General features: G+C 44.0%; 1 protein-coding gene across 3 annotated transcripts; it reads left to right on the top strand.

Moving 5' to 3' along the window:
* Positions 1 to 411: 411 nt before the first annotated feature.
* LOC148864395 (putative alkaline/neutral invertase F) lies at positions 412 to 22,376 on the top strand. 3 transcript variants are annotated; one of them, XM_088974880.1, is made up of 5 exons: positions 412 to 820; positions 3,017 to 3,454; positions 7,523 to 8,081; positions 9,711 to 9,789; positions 21,759 to 21,934. In XM_088974880.1, exons 1-5 carry the CDS (start codon positions 437 to 439, stop codon positions 21,799 to 21,801), a joined length of 1,503 nt encoding a protein of 500 aa, XP_088831006.1. In that variant the 5' UTR covers positions 412 to 436; the 3' UTR covers positions 21,802 to 21,934. The 3 variants fall into 3 exon arrangements, with proteins under 3 accessions (XP_088831006.1, XP_088831004.1, XP_088831005.1); XM_088974878.1 differs by lacking the exon at positions 9,711 to 9,789 and having other exon boundaries at positions 21,759 to 22,376; XM_088974879.1 differs by lacking the exons at positions 9,711 to 9,789; positions 21,759 to 21,934 and adding an exon at positions 8,149 to 8,461.
* The last annotated feature ends 1,852 nt before the right edge of the window (positions 22,377 to 24,228 follow it).

The raw sequence follows: 24,228 nt of genomic DNA, 5'->3' as shown, positions 1-24,228 counted from the left end.
GCACGATGGAGAGTCGGGACAATATCTATTTCCGAAATCCGAAATAACCCAATTGGTCTCATCAATTTGTGTTAACACCGTTTTCACAGTCTTTTTAAGCCGTGTATTGGGAGACCTCCATGAATAAGAAGATACAAGTTGAAGATGTTCTTACTGTATGGCTGAAAAGGGCTATGAGAACGGCGTGTGTACAAATTTATGAGCACCAAATCTGCTTTCCCCATATACCTTCTCTAAACCCATAGCAGGTGCCAGGTGGCTACTTTTCAGTAAGGGTATTTCAGTAATATCAAATACAAGGTAATGTTCTTCCCTGATTCGCTTTAACGGCCAACCGTACATGATATGATTTTAATTGTGGGCATTACATTTCCTCGACACTTTACAAACTGCGCTTCCCCCCCCCCCCCTTTCGTCTTTCTCTCTCTCTCGTGAAATGGCTTCGTCTTCCCCAACTTCGCTCACCGGCACGGATCATTCGGATGCAGACCACGTTTCACTCGAAATATCTCATCTCCCGGACGGGGAATCAGAAACCCAGAATGAGCCTGTGATCACGTTAAACTCTGAAGAGTGCTTGGATGATCAGAAGCTCACCAGGATCCCGTCATTGAAGCCATCGCCCAGCGTTCACATCACCATGGACAGCCACCTGTCACCGGGAAACCGGACTAATGCCTCGCAGGTGAATGCGGAGAATACTTGCTTAGTGGATGAAGCGTGGGAGAATCTGACGAAATCGGTTGTTTTTTACAAGGGAAAGCCGATTGGAACTCTCGCCGCTCTAGACCCTAGCGCCGACGCGTTGAACTATAACCAGGTATATACTACCACACCTCTCTCTCTCTCTCATGTCATTGAATTCGAAGTTGCATAGTTTATTGTGACGTCTTATTGATCACTTGTTGATCTCGGGTTAGTATCGGTTCAGCACGAGGTCACTTCTGCTGTATTAATGTGTGGATTAGTTTCTCTATTGGATATTTTTTTGTCTCTGCCTGTATTCGTCTAAATAGTTAAAGATCTGCTTCGTTTGTTAATAAATCTGTAAAGATGACATTAAAGATCTGCTTCGCGCCATTGTCTCTGCCTGTAAATAGTTAAAGATCTGCTTCGCGCCATTGTCATTTTTGCTTTGAAGGCGCTATCGTCCTTCTTTTTAATAACATTCATTACTAGAAACAACAAAACAAACAGCCAAAGAAACACAGAAACTAAACACCAACAAAACAAAGCAACAAAAGGAAAACCACAAAGACCACCGTTACTGAGGATAAAGACCCCCTGCTGTTAGATTTATAGCCGGTTCTTTTGTTTGGTGGAATGTTAATTTCATAAAATTACCAAAATACTCCTAGTCGTAGTCTTATACCGAGTACCAACCCGATGTAAATCATGCTTACCAAAAAAAAAACCAATGTAAATCATTAAATCAATGACAATTGCATTGTTTTTGTTTTTTTCGTAAATCAGTTGTATGGATTTCAAAACTAATTTCTTTGTTGTTTGCATCAAGGCTTTCTAATAATCTGACACCACACATCTGATCAGGGCGGGTCCCACTTTTATGATCGTCTCAGTCTCATGGTGAGATGTGTGGTGTTGGACCACATTGGAAAGGTATTGGAACATGCTTTCATGTTTTGTTGGTAAAGTGATCCCAAGTTTAGAAGGAGCACAAATACAACTATATAAATATATATATAAAATAATACAAAGTTGAAGATTTACTCTACATATTTCTATTTATACTGTCAAAATACAAAACTGTGAGCATGACTACTGTAATAAGTAGCGAAATTGCTTGAAAATGAAACATATAGGTGGATAAACACTAAGCCGGGCCGAATTCACACAACCCAGCCTTGCTTAGGTGGATTTGGGCTGGGCCTAAAAACTCTAGGTTTAGCCATGTCTAATGCGGTTTAAATAGAGATTAAGGTCCAATTACATTCTGCTTTTGCCTTGTTGCGGTGACTCCAGATCTCCTATCCAGAAGAATTCTAACTACCTCTACCCACAAAAACATTATCTTTGTGCATTGGAAACATTTCCCCATGTATAATAATATTTAAGAGGATAAGATATTCTTTATGTGTAATTGCGATGTTATGAATAAGTGTAGGCAGAATTGTTGTCGTGGGTAAAAAATTCAGAGTAGATTACAGTTCAATCGCTTGATGAAAAAGTAGGAATTAATATTTGGAGCTAATCTTTGCAAGCTTATAAAACCCACCACTCACAAGTCACAGCCCGTGGCCTTCTATGAGCGAACAAGAGATGAAAATGGTAAAAAAATTAGAATTTCTTCACCAGGTTCGGAGGTTTTTTTGTTTTTTTTTTTTGTATCGATAAGTTTCACCAGGAAGTTTCAATTCAACAGCTTTAGCTTTAGTTCAACCTCCTCTCTGTTAGGTTGCAAATGGTATCCATTTAAATCCAGCAGTACTTATATCTAAGTATTTATTAGTAAAATGAAGATATATTTATTAGTAAAGTAGCGGGGCATCTGTAATTCTGACCAGTTTTAGAATGATTTATGAGTGGTGTGCAATATCTGAAACCGGTTCGATTTGAACCCAAATATTATCCACGCATATCCAATTTGAACCTGATCAGTTTGCAGGTCCAGACTGTGCTCCAGAGAGGACCCCTTAGGCTGTGTTTGGCTGTAATGTAAATAAATTGCACCGATGCAAAATTATGACAGCACAAATGGTTCAAGTTTAAATTCTGATTTATTTTTGTTTTAAATTTTAGCTTTTTTTATTTGATTGCAGTGTAAATGAAATAAATTAAGACATGGAGCAAAATAAAATAAAATCCAAAACAAAATTAAAAATGAGAATTTACATTTTTTTATTTATATTTTCATGCATTTGTACTAGTGCAAATAAAATTACACTGCAACCAAACACAGCCTTAGTTTTATAATGTAATGCTTCTAAGTTCTAAGGTACAAAAGCTAATGAAGTACAACAATTTATTCACAACTGGTCATTTTATTTTCCGGCAGGTGTTCGTGAGAGATTTTGTGCCCAGTGGATTAGCCTACCTAATGAAACCGCAGCCAGAGCCAGAGATCGTGAAGAACTTCTTGTTGAAAACCCTCCACCTCCAAGGTTGGGAAAAGAGGATCGACAACTTCACTCTTGGTGAAGGTGTTATGCCTGCTAGTTTCAAGATCCAGTATGACTCACACCGTGGGAAAGACACTTTGGAAGCGGATTTTGGGGGGAGTGCGATTGGGAGAGTGGCACCTGTTGATTCAGGGTTCTGGTGGATTATTCTTCTCATGTCGTATACCAAGTGCACAAGGGATCGTACGCTGTCTGAGATGGCCGAGATGCAAAGGGGGATGAGGTTAATACTGAACCTTTGCCTTGCTGATGGTTTCCACACCTTTCCAACTCTACTATGCGCGGATGGGTGTAGCATGATAGACAGAAGGATGGTAAGCTTTCTTCTCTTCACTCCCATAGTCCCCTATCCCCCCCACCTCCCTCTTTTAATTATTTATATTTTATATATAATTTTTTTTTATCAAATGGGCTAGGTATCGTTTTGTGTAATATCCATAGGCCGACAGAGCTCACCTTTGCCCTTAATCGCCCAGATATTTGAAGCCCAATTTAGTTTTGCCCTTAATCGCCCAGATATTTGAAGCCCAATTTAGTGCCAGTTTCGGAGGGCTTTTGGATGCGGCTTCTGGTGTTTTTAGCTGGCCTCATACAGAAATGCCAGAAGCTATTTTTGACAAAAATCTGGAAAATCAATCACTGTGCTCCGGATACAAAAAAACACAGTTGAAATAGAAAGTTACTTCAGGTAGTTCCTCTGGAACATGGGTGCTCAACCACCACAATTGAATCAACGCACCTTGCCTCCAATGCAGAAGCCCTAGCCTCCTAAATGGCTCAATGGTATGGCCTTATGAGTGTATCTTAAATCTGGGACACATGATAGGTATACAAGTTTGGGCCTCATAGGTTGCTACATGCCTTATTTCTTCAAGAAAAGAGCAGATAGATAATACATGGGTCCCAAGGCTCAACTATGGTTACAACAGTAGCAAAATTAGTCTTTACATCACTGATTGGTTCAGCTGATGTATGTAATACCTATCTGATGGTGCATTTCAATGCCCCGACACTGTTCTGTGTATCCCAGACCCGTAAGTCTCATGTCCCCAGACTCAAGTTTTAGTCAAATCCTCTCTTCCCGGACCCATATAGGGACACAGGACCCATTTATGACTGCAGGGGATAAATAAAGTTGTGACCTATCCCATGTTCCGATGATCGATAATAGATGTGCCAATGGACTTGTTTTTGGATTGGACCCCTCCAAATCAAAATCAATTTGGATGGATTGGACGAATTAACAAGACATTGAATTTGACCAGTTTGGACTTAATGATCCAAGGTATTTATTAGATTGAATTGGACTTGGTCCATTCATTATAAATTTATATTGAATTGAGTTGGATTGAGCCAATATCTGATCCATTGAAAAAAAATACAAATTAGGTGTCAATGGACTAGATTTGGATTAGAATTAATTTAGTTAAAATAAATTTGAACAGATTGAATGGTCTAAACATTAAATTAGACAGATCCAAAATGGGCCAAAATATTCATTAAATTGGATTGAACCTGATCCATTTATAATGGACTCACATTAGATTGAATTGAATTAAACCAAATCCAGTCTAATTGACACCCTAATCGATAGTAAAGATCTATCATTAGGAACAGTCCGACCCATTAAAATTATTCCAGCTGTCACTAAGTCCTATATAGTGTAACGATTGACTAATGCCTTAATTAATCCTTCCGTTAGATACTATTTTAAAGAAATACCTATTTTATGCATTAATTAAATATTTCTAAAAATAAAAATATAATAATTTTGGGTGGTCTGTAACTCTTTTTCTGATGCATGAATTTGCTTTGCTAGGCTTAGAGAATTAATTTGCATATAATTAAAGAGAGAATGGGAAATTTGCATATAATTAAAATAGATATTTTTATTTTTATTTCTTTTCTAAGCCTAGTAAAGAAAATTCATGCATGGAAAAAGAGTTACAGATAGGGGTGAGCAAAAAAAACTGAAAAACCGAACTGACCGAAAAAATTGATCAAAACCAAACAAAAAATTGGTTAATCGAATCGGTCGGTTTGGTGTTTTAAAAAACTAAAGGTACCGGTTTGGTTTCGGTTAGCCAATTTAAAAAACTGGCGGTTAACTGAACTGACCGGTATACATGTTTTTCTATATATTTATGTATACTATATATATATATATTATAAATTAATAAATATGCATTATATATTTATAATATATAATATATTATTTTATTTATAAATTATTTTATTATATATTTATATATACTTTTAATAAATATTATAAAGTCAAAAAACCGATGAACCGAATCGGTCAACTGATTAACCAACTAGTTTTGATTTGCCAGTTACTGATTTTCCAGAAACCGATACTACTGATTCGGTTTACAAAAAAGGCCCACGGTTTGAATAAACCATGAGCACCCGTAGTTACAGGCCACCCAAAATTATTATATTTTTATTTTTAAAAATATTTAATTAATGCATAAAATAGTAACTTACGGAGGAATTAATTAAGGCTTTAGTCAATCGTTACACTGCTGGAATAATTTTAATGTATTAGTAGAGAGGGGAATAGAGGGAAGTTAAGTAGGAAATCCGGACTGCATTAGGAATATTCTGCTTAGAAAGATTATAACAAAAAAAAAAAAGTAGAAAGTTATATGTCTCTGCATGTAAATCGATGATATGGAATAACTCCTTTGAAGTATATAAATAAATGTGCATATAATGATGATTACCATATTTCTAATCGGGATGATTTAAGGGTGTTTGTCATTGTACCTGGGGTTGATAAACATAAAATGCATGTTTTGAATATGTGAGAGGCACTTTGTGCAAAGATAGTACACCCTCCGGCCCTCCCAGCACTCCCGGTAGCTGGAACCAATATTGAAGATTTGAAGAGAGTGCTTTTTCATATGCATGATTTTTTATTTTAAAACAAAAGCATTGTCAAACCAGCAAAAACAATTTGATTCTTCTGATGTGATCATTGTTTTTCTATATTATTCTGAAAAGCAAATTTACAACAATCCCTCAATAGTTGAGTCTTGGAGCTTACTAATAGGAGGAGGAAAAAGAAAGAAAGAAAGTTTTTGTTCTAGTTGGCAAGCTCCAGAACCACGAATCTCCCATTTGGTCTGGTATCTTGGACACCAAAATATTGTTAGATTTTTTTTTCCTTTTTTTTTTTAACCCTAGATTTTGGTCTAAATACAGTGGGAGACAGGTTGCTAGTCAGGGTGACTTAATAAGTCCATGCTCACTCAGGACTGAGGAGGTGTTCGCCAAACGCCAATATAAATGATTTTATTTTTGAAAACAAAAACAACTTACCATATCATACAAAAATAATATAAGTTTTCTGATGTGTTAGTTACTTTTTGGATAAAATATGAAAACCTCCCTCTGTACGATCGTAATATCCCTTCCTGAGATTTTATTTTAACAAAAATCCTCTCCTGTAGTTTTACAAAAACTTGCAATTACCTTCTTTCATCTTTGCCTCAATCAAGGTTCAAAAACTTGACATATATCTGCCGATATATATCCTATCAGGAGCTTCTAGATATACCCCTACAGAGGTATATTGGGGTTTTAAACGGTTCAGGGGGTGGATGGACCTTAAACCGCCCCCTCTGAATTGGATTTGAAAAAAAAAAAAAGAAAAACTACAAAAAAAAACAACCGATATGCCTCTACTTGCATATTGGACATATTTATATTTGAACCTTGGTCTCAATAACGGATACTTCAAAGTTACAAAATTATCCTTACAATTTATTAGGACATTTTTCAATATAATTCAAAATGCTAGATTTGCCCTTTTAGACTTCACTAGACCTAAAGTTTTGGTGAAGTAAAAAAAGTAAAAAAAAAATCTTTTAGGGGTATTTTAATAAATTTCATATGAATTGATAGATATAAGGGTAAAATGATTATTTTATAAACTTAATGCATTTGGCCAACATTTTTCGTCCAAGACACACGAGGGAGGTGATTGTAGGTTTTTAATACTATAGGGGAAGTTTTTGTAAAAATGAAAACTTAGGGGAGTTTTTTGTATTTTACCCTATTTTTTTTAATGAACAAATGTGCCCTCAGTTTGGATTTCCAAGAAGTTCCCTTTGTTATTATTCTACTGATACCCTTAGATCATGGAAAAGATTTTGTCTTGAAAGACCTAGCTAGGATGGCAATTTTTTCTATTTCCCTAATCCTTGTGGGAAAATCGATCATAAAAAACAAAAATTTTACCATTTCATTTCTAACTAATGACTAATGATGGCAAAATCGATGGCAGTTGAAGTTTGTAATTCCAAAATAAACAAATGCTGTGTTGAAGATTTTTTTTTCCCAGACAGTTCACTGTTGGAATTTGGAACGTGAAACAGGGCATTTACGGGTACTCAATAGAGATCCAGGCCCTATTCTTCTTTGCACTTAGGTGCGCAAGGCAGATGCTAAAGCCCGAGAGTGGCGGCAAGGAATTGATAGAGAGGATCGACAAGCGGGTCACAGCCCTGAGCTACCACATCCGCACCTACTTCTGGCTTGACTTCACCCAACTAAACAACATCTACCGTTACCGCACCGAGGAGTACTCCCACACTGCTGTCAACAAATTCAACGTCATCCCCGACTCCATTCCTGACTGGGTGTTCGATTTTATGCCTCTACGAGGTGGGTATTTCGTTGGTAATGTCAGCCCAGCTCGCATGGACTTCCGATGGTTCTTGGTCGGCAATTGCATTGCGATCTTGAGCTCTTTAGCCACACCGCAGCAGGCCACAGCCATTATGGATCTGCTTGAGGAGCGGTGGGAGGACTTGATAGGAGAGATGCCCTTGAAGATCGTGTATCCAGCGCTGGAGGGTCACCAGTGGAGGATCGTCACCGGCTGTGATCCGAAGAACACACGATGGAGTTACCATAACGGCGGGTCTTGGCCAGGTAAGTCATGAATGTAGTATGTAATTCTTCAGCTTCTCCTATGTGGTTGAAACTTGTTTCATTGTAGATGATTGGTATAGAACTGGAGGGTCTAAAACAAGTAAATCCGTTCCCGAGATACAACAGAGTTTTGGGCGAGAATCTACAACCAACAAAGGTGAAGAATCTCCGAAAAAACATTCTGTAAGACTGTGCGTGTGTACACTTTAGATGCGCACTTTGCTCACACCCGCGTGGCTCGCGAATGGCATCTTTGGTTTTGATGCGATGATCATCATTAATCACCGTTGATGAGATCAACGGTCACGATTCGATCTGGTGTGATCAAGAGACACAATTCAAAATTAACAATCATTAACTATTAACTACTTTTTAAGCAGTCACAATGTTTGAAAGTATGACTGTTCAAGATGCCTTCTCTAAACCGGCATCTACCTTTTCTTCATACCTCTTCATAAACTATTTAAGGAGCATAAATCAGACTTCAAAGACACACATTTTCAAAATTCACTTTCTCTCTCTCTCTGTCCGGTCTGCTGCGCATTGTGCGGTATCAAACCCCCCATACTCTCATCTACTATTTCTAAGGAGTGTAAATAAGTTCCTATTATAATACTGAAAACAATGCTTATAATTTTCCAATGTGGGACAAGTTCAAAATTGGGTTTTGTAAGAGAAAAGTTAATTTTTCAATCAAGTGTGCAAATGCAATTTCTCATGTAATTGACCAATCAAACCCATTGGATTTAATCTCTTATGAGATTAAAATCCAACAGTTGCCTCCGTAGATGTTGTGTCTATCACCCAAGTGAACGAAATCAAAATTAAATTCCAAAATTCGAAACAAAGATGAAGAGAGAGAGAGAGAGAGAGAGAGAGGGAGAGAGCCCGGTGGTGGATTCGCCACCACTGAGTTTGAATTCGTCGCTGCAATCAATTGCAGCGGTGAAAGTCGATGACGGGTTTGAAGGCGGAGGCGACAATTGAAGTGGAGGAGGAGGGGTTGCTCTTCTGGTTGCTATAGGGGAGGAGAGAAAGGGAGATCGACAACCTCTCAGAATAAGCCATGTCTATGCCCAGGCCCTCAATCTCCATGACACTAATGTCTAGCTGGGGTGCTACGAAACCCAAACCGGATCCAAGGAAGGCTAAGTTTTGTCGGAGACTTGACAATTTCACGTGGGACGAAGTGATTCACTCCTACAAATATGTCAAGGAAAATATCGGATATGATGCTGAGGAAAAATACAGAGATGCGATGAACAAAGTGAGGGGAAAATATAGCAGAGGTAGAGAACAACAGCGGCAATAATCCCCGATCTTTCTTTCTCTCCTCTTATTACCGCTGTTGTTCGTGTATCCTGAGTTTAGGGAAGATGAATAGTATTTTTCTTATTACAAGGGTAATATGGAGATTAAAAAATACTGTAATAACAAATTTCAACAGAAAGTTAACGGAAGGAGGGTTTTATGTCACGGTCTTAATATAGGGGGGTCTTTGTCACAAAACAAAAGTAGAGGGGGTCTTTCTAATTTACCGTATTTTTAATAAGGCATAGACATAATATTTTGTCTTTTTTTACTAAACTTTAGATATTCAAAAGTAACTGGGATCGTTTTTTTTCTCAGAAAAAAAAAAATTGGCACTTTTAGGTGAGGTGGCAGATAATGTTTTGCGAAGTTTTTGCTCCTACGGTTATATGACAAGGTTAGGCCTAAAACTTTGGCTCCTCTCATAAAAGACTAAATAGTTGTCACGGTAAATGTAATTTTATCCTTTTTTTTAAATTTGGTACTTTTAGGTGAGTTGGCTTTTACATTAATTGTGAAGTGAATTGTTTTTTATGGGAGAATGACGGTTCAGGTCAAAATTTTTAGGCCCAAAGTACAGTTGGAGTAGGTGTGGAATTGATGTTAATTCACAGAGGATATTGGTGTATAAAGTGGGAGTATTTGACACTTTGAATGTTTATTGGTCTGCAGTGGAATTAAAAAATCTGCAATAGGTCTATTTTTTCGTTTTTCATTGAGATTAGGGCCCTAATATCAATAAAATTAAACCTTTTAATATAATTTTTAAAATAGGTTAATTTTTTAAAAATATTTCAAATAATGACAAAAACACTTCATTTTCTTCCTCCTCCAAACCACTTCCGCCCCCTCCAAACCATTGTTAAACTCTCTCGGGTTCATCAAAGAAGCTGAGAGGATGCACATGGTGGCTCTAGCCAAGCTCAACCTTCTCGCCGGAGCCCATAGACTGGTACTACTTTGGTCATTGCCCAGCTGTTTTGGCCCTTCATTCTCAATCACCCTTTCGGTAGATACGTGGGCATAGGCTATACTGATCTGGTTGCCACTTTCACCTTCTTCTTCTAACTATGGCTCATAGTTTTCGGAGAAGATCATGATACAAGCAATGGTCGGAGATGAGTGCGAGCTCTTCGATTGTTCTACCAGAGGGCGACTACGACACGCACTGTCCAACCTGATGAAGAAAGCCTCCATGTTTTCGCTCTAGAGTTTTGGCATCTCTAGTTGTTTCTCTCTCCCGATCTCCGATCTCCTTCAGTGTCGATATTTACTTGTATGGTCTTTGGTCTCCCTCTTAATGCTCTCACTGATATTTGCAAAGCAAAAGTAGTGTTTGTTTGTTTGTTTCTGTATTTGCTTGCCATCGGCATTGAAGAATATCATCATATTATCGGGAGCATTGAAAAAATGTTAGACGAGTTGAAGTTATCGTGGCACTGGGACGGAGGTCGATTTGGAGATTTTCATCTTCTTAGTCATCGAAGCGGACGGAGGTGGGCGGAAGTAGGCGAGGCAGAGGCTAAGGTGGGCAGTAGATTTGCATTGCCAAAGGTGGGTGGAGGCGGTGACGGATTAGCATTACCAGAGGTGTTCATCTTCTTATTTCTCTCTCTCTCTCCCCCACAACACTAAAGGCAGAAGTGGTTTGCTGGAAGAAGAAAATGAAGTGTTTTTGCCCTTCTTTATATATTTTTTTAAAAGTTAATCTATTTAATAAATTATATTAAAAGATTTATTTTTATTAATATTGATGAAAGAAGATTTGGCCCGACCTCTCTCATGTGACACGTGGCAGAAACAATAGCTCGGCAAAAGGGGCCAAGCCTAGGCGGGAACAAGGGGACACAATTCGCCGAACTGACCCTTGTAACAGCTCGGGATACACTTCGCCAAACTGAACCACCTTGTAATAGCTCGGGATACACTTCGCCGAACTGACCCACCTTGTAACAGCTCGGGATACACTTCGCCGAACTGACCCTTGTAACAGCTCGGGATACACTTCGCTGAACTGACCCACCTTGTAATAGCTCGGGTTACACTTCGCCGAACTGACCCACCTTGTAACAGTTCGGGATACACCTCGCCAAAACTGACCTGCCCTATAGATACCTCCGAGCTCAAGATGCCTCGCTCAGCACTTCGCATCACCTTCTGGGCACCAAAGCCAAACAAGTCGTACCATGCCTGACACTAGGGAAGTCCGTGCCCGAGGGCGCCATGCCTGACTGACTTGGGATCTGACGTTTGGCAGTAGCACTCTAAATGGCCACCTGCCACCACCACTGACGCCGCCATCTCCAGTTAGACGGTTAGGCAGTGACGGTTCTGTCTCAACAGAAAGGACGACGGCCGAATTGACAAGCACAAGGGTAATCATACCCGATCTGACAAGGGCCTCGGGACGAGTACACGAAGTGACTATAAGAGCCCCCTGCCCCCGACAACGGAGGTATGCAAACTTTGCGCTATCTGGTACTACATTGCTTTTGAAGGATTCTAACTTGAGCTTCGGAGCCTCTACACCGGGTTCCCCCCGAAGCTTTCCCATCTCCTCCGTTTCAGGTTCCCTGCTACCCCGTTCGGAAGCAAGGCAGCAGACAGCTAAGACCAGCCGGATCGTGCTCCATCAATTGGCGCCATCTGTGGGAAACGCTTCAAAAAGCCTCCCTCCAAACTTGATACCCCCTTTTTTCTTCAAAAAACCCAACACTCATGGCCTCCTCCAGCAACACCGGACGTAGCACGGAGACAAACGCCACCGGGGAGCAACTTCAGGTCTCCGTAGTGTGCGTTGGACAGTTCACCATCCCCCTTTCGGCGGATGGGATCCCCATCTTGAACACGCCACAAGCAGTGGCACCCGTAAACCCTCCTACCACAAGCGTCCCCTTTCCTCTCCCCATTGAGACAACCTTCACTGAACCAACTACCGTCCCCCTGGCAGCTAGCCAAAACCGATTGGAGGACCTGATGTAGTGCATGCGGGCAATGCAAGCCCAAATGCAACAGTTCCAGCAACACCAACTTCACCAGCACCAAGTGTTGCACAACATCTCCCAGTATCACTATCAACAGCAGTTCCCCCAACTGCCACTGAACCAACCACTACTTCCACCTCGCCACCCCGCTCCGAGGCCGGTCAAGGCCTCCCCGCAGGATGGGCGCCCCCACCAGGCGAAGGCCTCCCGGCCCCATAACGATCCCAACAGCCAGGCCTCGTCCCCAGGCCGAAGAGAGAAAAATGTCATCCCCGCCTCGCAACCCGCAGGCGGGTCGGGAACCTCGCCCGCGAGGTCGGCACCCCGGCGCTCCAAGCCTGAGCTCCCGCTCATCGAAAACCGATTCAGCGCCCTGGCGGCAGACTACCAGCACTCCGGACCCATCGAGCTCGGTAACACGGAGGCTAGCAGCGCCAGCACAAGGCCCGCTCAACGGCGAAGGCGCCGACGAAGTCGCCAAACTACCACCCGCGCCTTGTCGAAATTCAGAGGCAAAGACACGAGCTCGGACGAGGTAGGGGCTGCCCCGGCTCTCTCCGTTCCTTCCCCCCTCGCATCAGAACTCTTGGCGGTCCCCTTACCCAGAGACTTCAAGCTCCCACCTCTGGACAAGTACGACGGGTCCTTCGACCCCAACGACCACGTTGACGCCTTTCAGTCGCAAATGCACCTTGCCAGGGCTAGCGAATCGTGCATGTGTGTGGCCTTTACCACCACCCTCAGGGGGGTAGCCCGCACTTGGTACAGGAACCTGGCCCCCAGGTCGATAAAGTGCTGGGCCCAGTTCATGCAAGTCTTCACCACACACTTCGTCACCAGCCGACGGTGCCCCATAACAGAGGAAAGCATATTCGGAGTGGTCCAATGAGAAGGAGAATCTATTCAGGGCTACATCAAGTGGTTCAACGAAGCATGCTTGCAAATACCGCGGTTGGAACCCGCAGTGCAGCTCGCGGCGGCCAAAAGAGGGGTGACGCACATGGAGTTCAAATGGCACATGGTGGCCAACCAGCCCGCGACCGTGGCCGAATTCCTTAAACTCGCGGATAAGTTCATGAGGACAGAGGAAGAAATCAACCAACGAACCGAAGGCGGGAACCAGAAAAGAAAGAGAGAAGGCGAGCTCTCCAACCCGGTGAATAGAAAAAACCCAACCCGGGAGCCGAAGCTGAACCAGTCCTTCTAGGCCCCCCTAGCAGTTTGGACTGACTACACGCCGTTAAACACGAGACGGACAGAGATCTTAATGACGATCAAAGACGCTCCGTACGTTAAGTGGCCACCTCGCCTAAAAGGAAATCCGAACGAGAGAAACAAGAATTTGTATTGTAGTTTCCATAGAGACCATGGTCATAGCACCGAACAGTGTAATAACCTCCGGGACAAGATAGAGGGACTCATCCGTCGCGGATACATGAGAAACTTTGTACAGCACAACAATAACAATAAAGCATGTCGGCAAAAGGAGCACGAAAAGGATGCCCCCGAGTCTAGCAACAGACCTGCTGAACCGTTGCAGAAGCAGCCTCCGGAAGAGAGGCCAGTTCGGGGAACCATCCATGTAATAGTGGGAGGTTCGGTGGTAGCGGGGTGTATCTCGGCAGTAGCCCGGACTTCAGTTTGCGAAGCGGCCCTCGAAAAACGGAACCCCCCAAAGAGACCAAAGACCGAAGAACCAATCTTTTTCACGGAGGACGACGCGCGAGGAGTCCACTACCCCCATGATGACGTGCTTGTCATTAAGCTAAGGATCAGCGACTTCGAGGTCAGGCGCGTACTCGTAGATTCGGGTAGCTCAGCGGACATCCTCTTCAAATCAGCATTTGACCAGCTGCAGTTAAAGAGGAGTGAGCTGAAGCCCGCGAACACTCCCTTGGTAGGTTTCAGCGGAGAGGAAGTCAGGCCCCTTGGAAAAGTAACTGTCCCTATGGAAGTCGGCACATGGCCTTGTGCGGTCAGACTCAACCATGATTTCCTGGTAGTCGCGACCCCCTCCCCATACAATGCCATAATAGGGCGGCCGATCACACATATCCTACGGGCGGCGGTCTCCACCTACTATTTGGCCATGAAGTTCCCTACGGACTTCGGTATAGGGGTAGCGCGGGGCGACCAGCTCGAGTCCCGCAAGTGCTACGTTGCTGCCCTAAAGGGAAAAACCAAGGCGGCCGATGACCTCGAACTGGAGCGACCGGCGGAGCAAGGTGAGGAGCGAGCTTCGCCCACGGAGGAAACAGTCGCAATCCCAACTTCAGCTACGGGTCCAGCTCGCACACTAAGCATCGGAGCTTCCATCGAAGACCCCCTACGAGCCGAACTGGTGAGTTTTTTACTTCAAAATTTAGATATTTTTGCCTGGTCCGCGGCCGACATGCTCGGCATTAGCCCTGGACTGATAACTCACAAACTTAATACTGACCCTGTAGTCAGACCCGTTAGACAGAAGAAACGCAACTTAGCCCCAGAACGCTGGAGAGCGGTCGACGAGGAGGTTGAGAAGCTCCTCGCAGCAAACTTCATAAGGGAAGTCCACTACCCAAGCTGGGTGGCCAACCCGGTGTTGGTAAAAAAGGCAAGCGGCGAGTGGCGCATGTGCGTCGACTATACCGACCTGAACCGAGCTTGCCCGAAAGATTGCTTCCCCCTCCCCAGAATTGACCGCCTAGTGGACGCGACATCGGGAAACGAGTTGCTAAGCTTCCTGGATGCCTACTCGGGCTACAACCAAGTTAGGATGGACCCATCCGATGAGGAAAAAACCAGCTTCATAACCGAGTTTGGCTTGTATTGCTACAAAGTCATGCCCTTCGGACTAAAAAATGCTAGGGCAACTTTCCAAAGACTTGTAAATAAGCTATTTCGGCCCCTGATTGGTACGAAGATAGAGTGTTATGTAGACGATATGGTCGTCAAGACTCAGTTTTCACAAGAGTTAATACAAGACTTAGATTCTGTTTTCCAAATCCTGCGTCAGTTTAGCATGAAGTTGAATCCCAACAAGTGTGTCTTCGGCGTCACCTCGAGCAAGTTCCTAGGCTACATTGTCAATCGACGCGGTATTGAGGCGAACCCGGACAAAATAAAAGCCATTCTAGATATGAAACCACCTCGGAAAGTAAAAGAGGTTCAGAGGCTAAACGGCCGCATAGCCGCTCTAAGCCGCTTCTTGTCTAAGTCAGCAGACCGCTGCCTACCCTTCTTCAAGGCAGTCAAAGGCAAAGGGTTCGAGTGGACCCAGGACTACCAGTTCGCGTTCGACAAACTAAAAGGTTACCTCGCTAGTGTGCCAACCTTAGCTCGGCCTGAGGTGGGCGAGGTCTTAGAACTGTACCTCTCGGCGAGCGACGAGGCGGTCAGTTCGGTACTAATAAAGGAAACAGACCGGGTCCAACGGCCCATATATTATGTTAGTAAAATTTTGCAGGGAGCAGAGGCAAGGTACTCGGAGATAGAAAAAGTAACATATGCCCTAGTAATAGCAGCTCGTAAACTCCGCCCGTACTTCCAGGCTCACATTGTCATCGTCCTAACTGACAAACCTCTTAGACAAGTTTTACTCAAACCCGAAGTCTCCGGTTGACTGACGAAATGGGCCATCGAACTCAGCGAGTACGACCTCCAGTACAAACCGAGAACCGCTATCAAGGCCCAAGCTTTGGCAGATTTTATCGCCGAGTGCACTTTCAGCCACGAAGCCCCACAGGTCGAGCCCGAGGTCCCCAGTTGCGGCGAACCCGGAGCTCCTGAGCCCATAGAGTCTGAACCCCGTGAAGTAGCAGCCAATGTGGCATCTCTCCTGGTCAGGTGAAGAGCGAATTGGGATGAGGAGCCCTGGATCCTTCACGTGGATGGTTCCTCGAACCGGCAAGGCAGCGGAGCTGGAATAGTCTTGTGCGGCCCGAGCGGCACAAAAGTAGAATACGCACTACGCTTTGAGTTCGCGGCATCCAACAACGAGGCAGAGTACGAAGCACTGATCGCCGGGCTGGACCTAGCGTGAAAGGTTAAGGCAAAACACTTGGTCATTTGCAGCGATTCTCAGCTCGTGGTAAACCAAGTTACCGGTGAATATGAAGCACGCGATCTCTCAATGATCGCATATTTGGCCAAAGTAAAAGAAGCCCTGCTCAACTTCCGGTCACACATCATCAGGCAAATCCCGAGGTCAGAAAACACTGAGGCCGACGCCTTGTCCCGGTTAGCCAGTACGAGTCACAACATAATGAGAACTGTGTACATAGAAGACTTACCTCGGCCTAGTATTCTCGGGGGGACAGAGGAGGTCGCTCCTGTCTTAGAAGCAAAGTCGAGCTGGATCGATCCACTCACGAGCTTCCTAATAGAAGGAACCCTCCCTGCAGAACGCAATGCGGCCACGAGGGTGCAGCGCCAGGCGGCCAAATACGTCATAATAGACGAACAGTTATACCGACGGTCGTACACGCTCCCCTATTTGCGGTGCCTGCGACCTACCGAAGCCGAGTTCGTACTCTGCGACACTCATGAAGGCCTGTGCGGCGGACACTTGGGGGGCAGAGCACTCGCCCAAAAGGCACTTCAACAAGGATACTACTGGCCAACGATGAAGGCAGAAGCTGTCGAGCTCGTCAGAAAATGCGACAAGTGTCAAAAGCACGCTAACATCCACCATCAACCTGCCTCCGACCTCAAATACCTCGCCAGCCCGTGGCCCTTTGCACAATGGGGCATTGACCTCCTAGGGCCATTCCCACCAGCAACAGGCAGAAGAAAATTCTTAGTTGTTGCGGTAGATTATTTTATGAAGTGGATAGAAGTCGAACCTCTGGCAACTGTCACGGCTCGAAACATACAGAACTTCTTTTGGAAGAACATAGTATGTCGGTTCGGGTTACCTCGGGTTCTAATCTCCGACAATGGCAAACAGTTCAAGGATATCAAGTTCCAAGAGTGGTGCCAGAACATGGGGATTCGGCAAAATTTCACGTCAGTTGTGCACCCGCAAGCAAACGGTCAGACGGAAGTAATGAACAGAGCCATCCTGCGCGGACTGAAAGCACGTCTGGATCGAGCTAAGGGATTGTGGGCCAAAGAGCTACCAAGTGTCTTATGGGCTCACCGAACGACCGAAAAAGCAGCCACGGGAGAAACCCCCTTCAACCTCACCTACGACACTGAAGCGGTGATCCCGACGGAAATCGAAATACCAACATTGCGATTAGAAACATACGACGATCGGATGAACGGAGACGAGTTACGCACCAACCTCGACCTACTGGACGAGGTAAGGGACCTCGCGCACATCCGAACAATGGCATACCAGCAGCAGGTAGCTCGCTACTACAATAGCAGAGTAAAGCAACGAAGCTTCCGAGTCGGCGACCTGGTCCTCCGTAAGATTATGGTGCCCGAACCCGGCATCGGCAAGCTTGGACCTAATTGGGAAGGGCCTATAAAGTAATAACAGCGCTCGGGGGCGCATACGAACTCGAAACCTTGGAAGGCAAACGATTAACTTGAACCCCCTCCTGTAAGAGTCCACCATCAGATCGTCAAAACGCGGGGAGGCAATGTAGTCTTCAACTGCCTTCTTCTTGGCGTCTTCAATGCCTTGGGAAAAAATCTGTGTTCTCTCCCTGATGTCCTCCTGAAGATACTCGACTTGATGCTGCAAATCCAACTTCAAGTCCGCCATATGCTTGACAACTACCCCCATGGCCTCGGCGTCACGCTGAGACCTCGCCTGTCTGGCCATCGCGACGCGAGCAACCTCTTCAGCAGCATAAGCAGTCGCCTCAGCAGCTCGGGTATTTGCCTCTGCAGCACGGAAGGCTTCTTCAGCAGCATGAGCGACATCCTCAGCAGCTCGCGCCTGTCCTCTCCACTTGGGCCGCCAAGGCATGAATCGTAGAATTCACCTACCAAAAGAAACAAGTGAGCAAATGACAATAGAAGCAACAGAATAAATAAGGAAGACAGAATCTAACTTACCACCATGGCATGTGTTACGGCGCGGCAAGCAACCTGATTCAAGGGAAGATCGGTCCACGCCGCGACCTCCTCGGGGAAAGTAGCGTCCCTACTCTTCTGAAGTGCGTAGTTCAGCGTCAACACGCTCCTAAACTCCCCTTGAGCTCCCAAGCCTGAGGGCCCATCCCGCGTATGAGCAGACCCGGAGTGAGCAGGAGCACTTGAGTACGCAGGAGCGCCCGTATGAGTGGTTTCAGCATAAGGCGCCCCGGCAGTCTCGTGCACCGGTGGAGTCAGTTCAGGCTCCCTGGGCAGATCCTCTGGCGTATGGTCTGGGGCTTGGGGCTCCTCATCCAAGGGTAGCTCGGTACGAGTTTGCTTGGTGACCCGCTTCCTCCTCTTCATACCTTGGAACAAACGCCCCCCATGAGTTCTCTCCGCATCCATCACACCTACAGAAACGAGTTCGACATCAAAGAAAAAAAAAAAGAAGCCGCATAGCCAGAAACCTATCCGAACTCAGGCCGGCTGCAATAGGCTTGGCCTTCGTTAAGTAGTGGTGGCACTTTAAGCCTTGTCGTGCCCATTGCCGGAGACCCTTCACCGTCTCTTTATCAAGAGTTACGCCCAAATCGGGAGCGACCTCACCCCACCTGGTCTGAAAGGGCCATCCTTGTGCACTTCGCACGCCGAAGTAGTCCCGCTTCCAAGCCAGGACATTATTAGGAAGATCGTGCAGAGGCTTGAAACCCTGGCGAGGAGAAAGGTAATACGCCCGTCTCCCCCTAGGAAGAGAACCCGCCTGTCTCTTGAGCATCAAGATAGAGGAGAATATCTCTAAGTCTAAGGGAAAGTTCTGCTCGCAAAAAAGGGAAATTGTCCCCACCAGGTTCCGAATAGAGTTCGGATGAAGCTGGCCAATGGTGACACCGAAGTGGTTTATGACTTCGACGAGAAGGGGATGGAAAGGAAGTCGTAACCCTACAGCTAGCTGCTCTCAAAAAATCACGATCTCGTCGGGACCGTGTTCCCAAGGAAAGCTACCCAAAGGAATAAAATATGTGTACCCCCCAAGAAGATTATAAGACAGAAGTATGGATTGAAGCCCCTCAGGCGTCATGGTCGAAGGGCCAAACCGGTCTAGCATCTGACCTCGGCGGGAGGTAGACGCCAAACTGCCCGAAGCGACTCGACCTACTGGATCACTGAGGCAGTCTGGGGACACGGCTCGGTTGGTGGAACCTACATCGGCCCTACTCGAAGAATTGTCTGAGCTATCAAAGCTAGACATTGGGGAAAAGACGAATCCAAGGAAGTACTCACCGGAAAGTTTGAAGAAAAACCAAAGAACCGTGAACTGTATAACCAGCCTTGACGCGAGCTGGAAAAGACTTGGACGCGAGCTGAAAGGTTGGACGCGAACTCAGTAGACAAACCGCAGAAGTAACAACAACCGGGGTCCCCCACTATTTATAGCTACAGTATCCAAGAATCGACCATGCAGACCGAAGACGATCTGATGGCCCACGTTCTTACCGACCGCACAGCCCTTAAGGTCGAGACGTGATTGGCGCACGTCTTTCCGAAAAAAGCAAAACGTCAACGCGTCTTTTTGAAACCAACGTCGCTTCGACATGCGTCTTTTCGAAACTGACGCGCCGCACGTCTCCCTAACAGTCGACCGCGCACGTACAGCAGTGGCGTGCCTTTTTGAAATGACCCGTCGTCACGTCCCAGTGGCGCGAATTGGTTTGAAATTTAAAACACGCGGTCACAACCACCTGTGTTCTTGAGTAAGCACGTTTCCAGCCTTCTCGGAAACCGAAAGAACCCTAGCAAAAGCGTCTCGAACAGTGAAGGTTCGAAGGACGGGACAAATCCACCAGCTACCTCGTGAAAACTCCCCGCACCATGGCAAGACCCCCGGCGCAAGGAGTGGCGGGCAATTGATGAAGGAAGATTTGGCCCGACCTCTCTCATGGTCTCAACAGAAAAGACGACGGCCGAATTAACAAGCACAAGGGTAATCATACCCGATGTGACAAGGGCCTCGGGACGAATACACGAAGTGACTATAAGAGCCCCCTGCCCCCTGACAACGAAGGTATGCAAACTTTGCGCTATCTGGTACTACATTGCTTTTGAAGGATTCTAACTTGAGCTTCGGAGCCTCTACACCGGGTTCCCCCCAAAGCTTTCCCATCTCCTCCGTTTCAGGTTCCCTGCTACCCCATTCGGAAGCAAGACAGCAAATAGCTAAGACCAATGAAGTGTTTGGTGGAAGAAGAAAATGAAGTGTTTTTGCCCTTCTTTATATATTTTTTTAAAAGTTAATCTATTTAAGAAATTATATTAAAAGATTTATTTTTATTAATATTAAAGCCCAAAAGTACCTTATTATCCCTTTTTCATTTTACATATTAGGCTGGGTACCCCACCACCTATTCCTAAAACCCCCACTTACCGTGGCCATAATGGGAATATATCCCTCGTATAGCTGCTGTACCGATACCCTTAGTGAATTTTGATGATTTTCATTGGTTAGTGCCGATACCTCCTGTGAATTTTGATGATTTTCATTGGTTAGTGCCGATACCGCTAGTTGTGATGAATTTCATTGGTTAGTGTACTCTTAGTACAAGGTCGCAAGAGCAAGAGATCCAATTTGCCGCAAAACGCCTCAGTACAAGGTCGTAAGTGTAGATTCGAACTGCAGCAAAACAAAACGAGTTTGAATCAGGTAGATATTTTGAATTGGTAGTCAGGAAATTTTGTGATACCTGTGGCCTGTCATTAAGAGTTCTGAATTTTGTCCCAGCATGCCGCTACAGCGGGATGTTAGGAACATCTCCATTGTTGCTTCGTGGTGAGATGTTCTTAATTTACGGCTGTAGTGCCTTGTTGGTGACACTTGTGACGCTATGATGGGACTTGATCCGGACTATTTTGATTTACATATACTCATATTATTCTTGAAATCATTTAAACAAAATTTGAATACAGCTGTCAAAAATATTTACAGAATGCTTACTGTGTGTTCACAATTACCTTTTAATCCGATTTCGGATATCTCCGGATCTGCTACCTGTTACTTCGTTCCCACATTTATACCCACAGAACACTGCCGCCGTTTATTGGGAATATTTTCCTACGAATGAAAAGAGTCTTATGTCCTGTGGGTGGGATGTGAGAACTAGTTGGTACTTGATAGCAGATTTTTTTTTTCTTGGGGGAAGGGGGATATTGGCCAGAGAAAAAAGAGGGTCGGGGAAAGAAAAGCCAAAAATGTTTAGCTATTAACTAGCCACCCGCCGGCTCCCCTTATTGGTTTAGAATGGGGGTTGAGAATAAAGAACTGTTGACCTGGGATATATATATATATAATGTATTAATGCATTGTGGTGGGGTGCAGTTCTGTTATGGCTACTGACGGCGGCGTGTATCAAGTGCGGTAGGCCACAGATAGCCAAGAGAGCGATAGAGCTGGTGGAGCAACGCATTTCCAAGGACGGGTGGCCGGAGTACTACGACGGTAAGACTGGGCGGTACATTGGAAAACAAGCTAGAAAATACCAGACGTGGAGCATCGCCGGCTATCTGGTAGCAAAGATGATGATAGAAAACCCTTCAAATCTCCTTATGATCTCTCTCGAGGATGACAAGAAAATTGCCAAACCTAGGCTTACCCGGTCTCTTTCCTGGACATGTTGATCTCTGCGTGTCACGACCCTGCACTGCACAGAAATGAAACGTGATTGATGCTTGAAAGAGAATATATATAAAAAGAACACAACAGGTTGAAGGTTTGTTGGGGTTACATTCTAACCATACGCCAGTTGGCAGTAGCACACAGGTTGAGAGTTGAATATTGATTGGGGAAGTTCACCATCACCGATATGCTCCTCTACTTCTCAGAAATTTCTCCTTTATTCTATCGTACTGCTCCTGGCTCCGTACAAGTAGAGCTCCCCAACATACTGAAACTCTTCTATAAAGATTTTACTATGACTTCATTTCTTTTACTACGAAATAATTGTTTTAGTTTGACCGGTAGATAACACACAGAAAGAGGGAGGGAAAGAGAGAGAGAGAGAGAGAACTTATCTGGTGCTTCATCCATGGAGAAAATCAGGCTAAGCATGTTTTTGAAAGAGGTAGAAGGATAAATTACCTCCAGTTTAACGTTGCTTACTCAGATGAGTATCGCAGTACCAGGTCTAGCAGATAGCTAGAAATATAATGCGAAAAGTGGCATTACAAGCATCGGAGAGAAGTGGCAGTTGGAATACTCATTTGAGCAAGAAACATTAAAAGGAGGGGAAGCAAATTAACACCTTAATCCGATTCTGCAGTCTGAACCCCCTTCTCAAGCAGTTGCACCTCCCCTTCTCAGCAGCCGTGACTCTCTCTAGCTAGTCTCTGCTGAGATCAATGCTCACCCTAAATATGAAGATAAAAGATATATATAGGGAGAGAAAACAAAGAGGACTCCCATATAATGGACATTATTGTTACCAAAATACCCCCATCCGAAGGCCCGAGGTTAACAACCGGTGCGGTGAACGGTGGACCCAAGAAAGACGGTTCAGCGTGTTCGATCTACAACGAGAATAGTTGCTGCATTGTGACCGTGACTGTCTGTCTACCTTTTCGGTCAATTACTAATATGACCTTCTTTTTCTAAACTTATTTTGATTTACAAAAAGAATTCATTTTCACTAAGAAATAGCATAATGCCACTGATTACAGAATACTGTCTCAGCTGTTTCCGTCCTTCGATGAGCCCGATTAGAAATTTAGAATAGGTTGTGCATCCCAAGTCACCGATACATTCACTTATTTGTTTAACAGGGTACGTTGGTCGACAACTCCAAATCCAATTTGAATCAGGTGGGTGCTTGACTGGATGGCCGTGACTCAGATAGACCCCTTTTGTAGTATCACTCTAATTCTATTTTTCGATCTCTTCTATCAAAAAGATAAAAAAAAAAAACTGTTTTTCTCTAATATAATTTTTCGTTTACCAGAAAAAAAATAAAGTCCAATTAGAGGGCTCATTCCGGTTCATTTGTATCTTCTCCCTGACGTCCTAACGGGAGATTTCTATGCTTCAGCGACGTCGAGATATTTTTATCGTCCAGCTCCAGCCAATCAAAACCATTGATCTCATCGGTTCTGCACTGAGGTGGATTCAAGCCGAGTCAAGCTGAATACTTGGTTATTTGAGTTATGTTTGTTGAAATTGAGTTAGGTTCGAGTTACAAACTTGAGCTTGAGTTCGGCTCGGCTCAAAGCTCGCAAGTTCGAGTTCAACTCGACTCGAGCTCGACTGCAAGTCAACTTTTTTCTAAAAAAAAAAAAAAAAACAATATGTATATAAATATTTTTTATTTTACATACAAAAAATTAAGAATTATAAAAATTATTTATTATATATATAATAAAAAATATAAATATAAAAATATTTTTATTTTACATACAAAAAATAAGAATTATAAAAATTATTTACTATTATACATAAAAAAAAATTATTTATTATATGTATGTATGTATGTATGCATGTGCATATGTATGTATGCATGCATGCATGTATATAATAAAAAATACTTATTTATTATATTAGGCTCGCGAGCTTCATTGGGCTCGAGCTCGGCTCGAAGCTTGGTTTAAACTGAGCCGAGCCGAGCTCGAATAGCTCATGAAAAGCTCGGCTCGTGGCCACTCCTATGCTCTAGTGATGGGCTTTTGATTTTTTTCTATGCATTTTTTCCCTTTTTCTCCTTTTTTAGGATTGTAATCTTTTAATCATAGTTAGTAATTAAACGTGAAGTATGAATATATGAATATTTTGACATATTTTATATGTAAATGTGCAAAAATAT

Source organism: Nelumbo lutea, chromosome 3 (assembly GCF_056320005.1).
Source record: "Nelumbo lutea isolate HS-2025 chromosome 3, American lotus-T2T, whole genome shotgun sequence".
NCBI lineage: Eukaryota > Viridiplantae > Streptophyta > Magnoliopsida > Proteales > Nelumbonaceae > Nelumbo > Nelumbo lutea.
The sequence above is the reverse complement of the archived record's forward strand: the minus strand, read 5'-3'. Positions and strand labels throughout refer to the sequence as shown.

Bases quoted from the DNA above. Each gene is read 5' to 3' on its own strand.
- LOC148864395 (XM_088974878.1), top strand. From the start codon at position 437: ATGGCTTCGTCTTCCCCAACTTCGCTCACCGGCACGGATCATTCGGAT. The intron at 3,455-7,522 runs GTAAGCTTTCTT...AACGTGAAACAG, and splicing joins GCATGATAGACAGAAGGATG to GGCATTTACGGGTACTCAAT. The intron at 8,082-21,758 runs GTAAGTCATGAA...GGTGGGGTGCAG, and splicing joins TAACGGCGGGTCTTGGCCAG to TTCTGTTATGGCTACTGACG.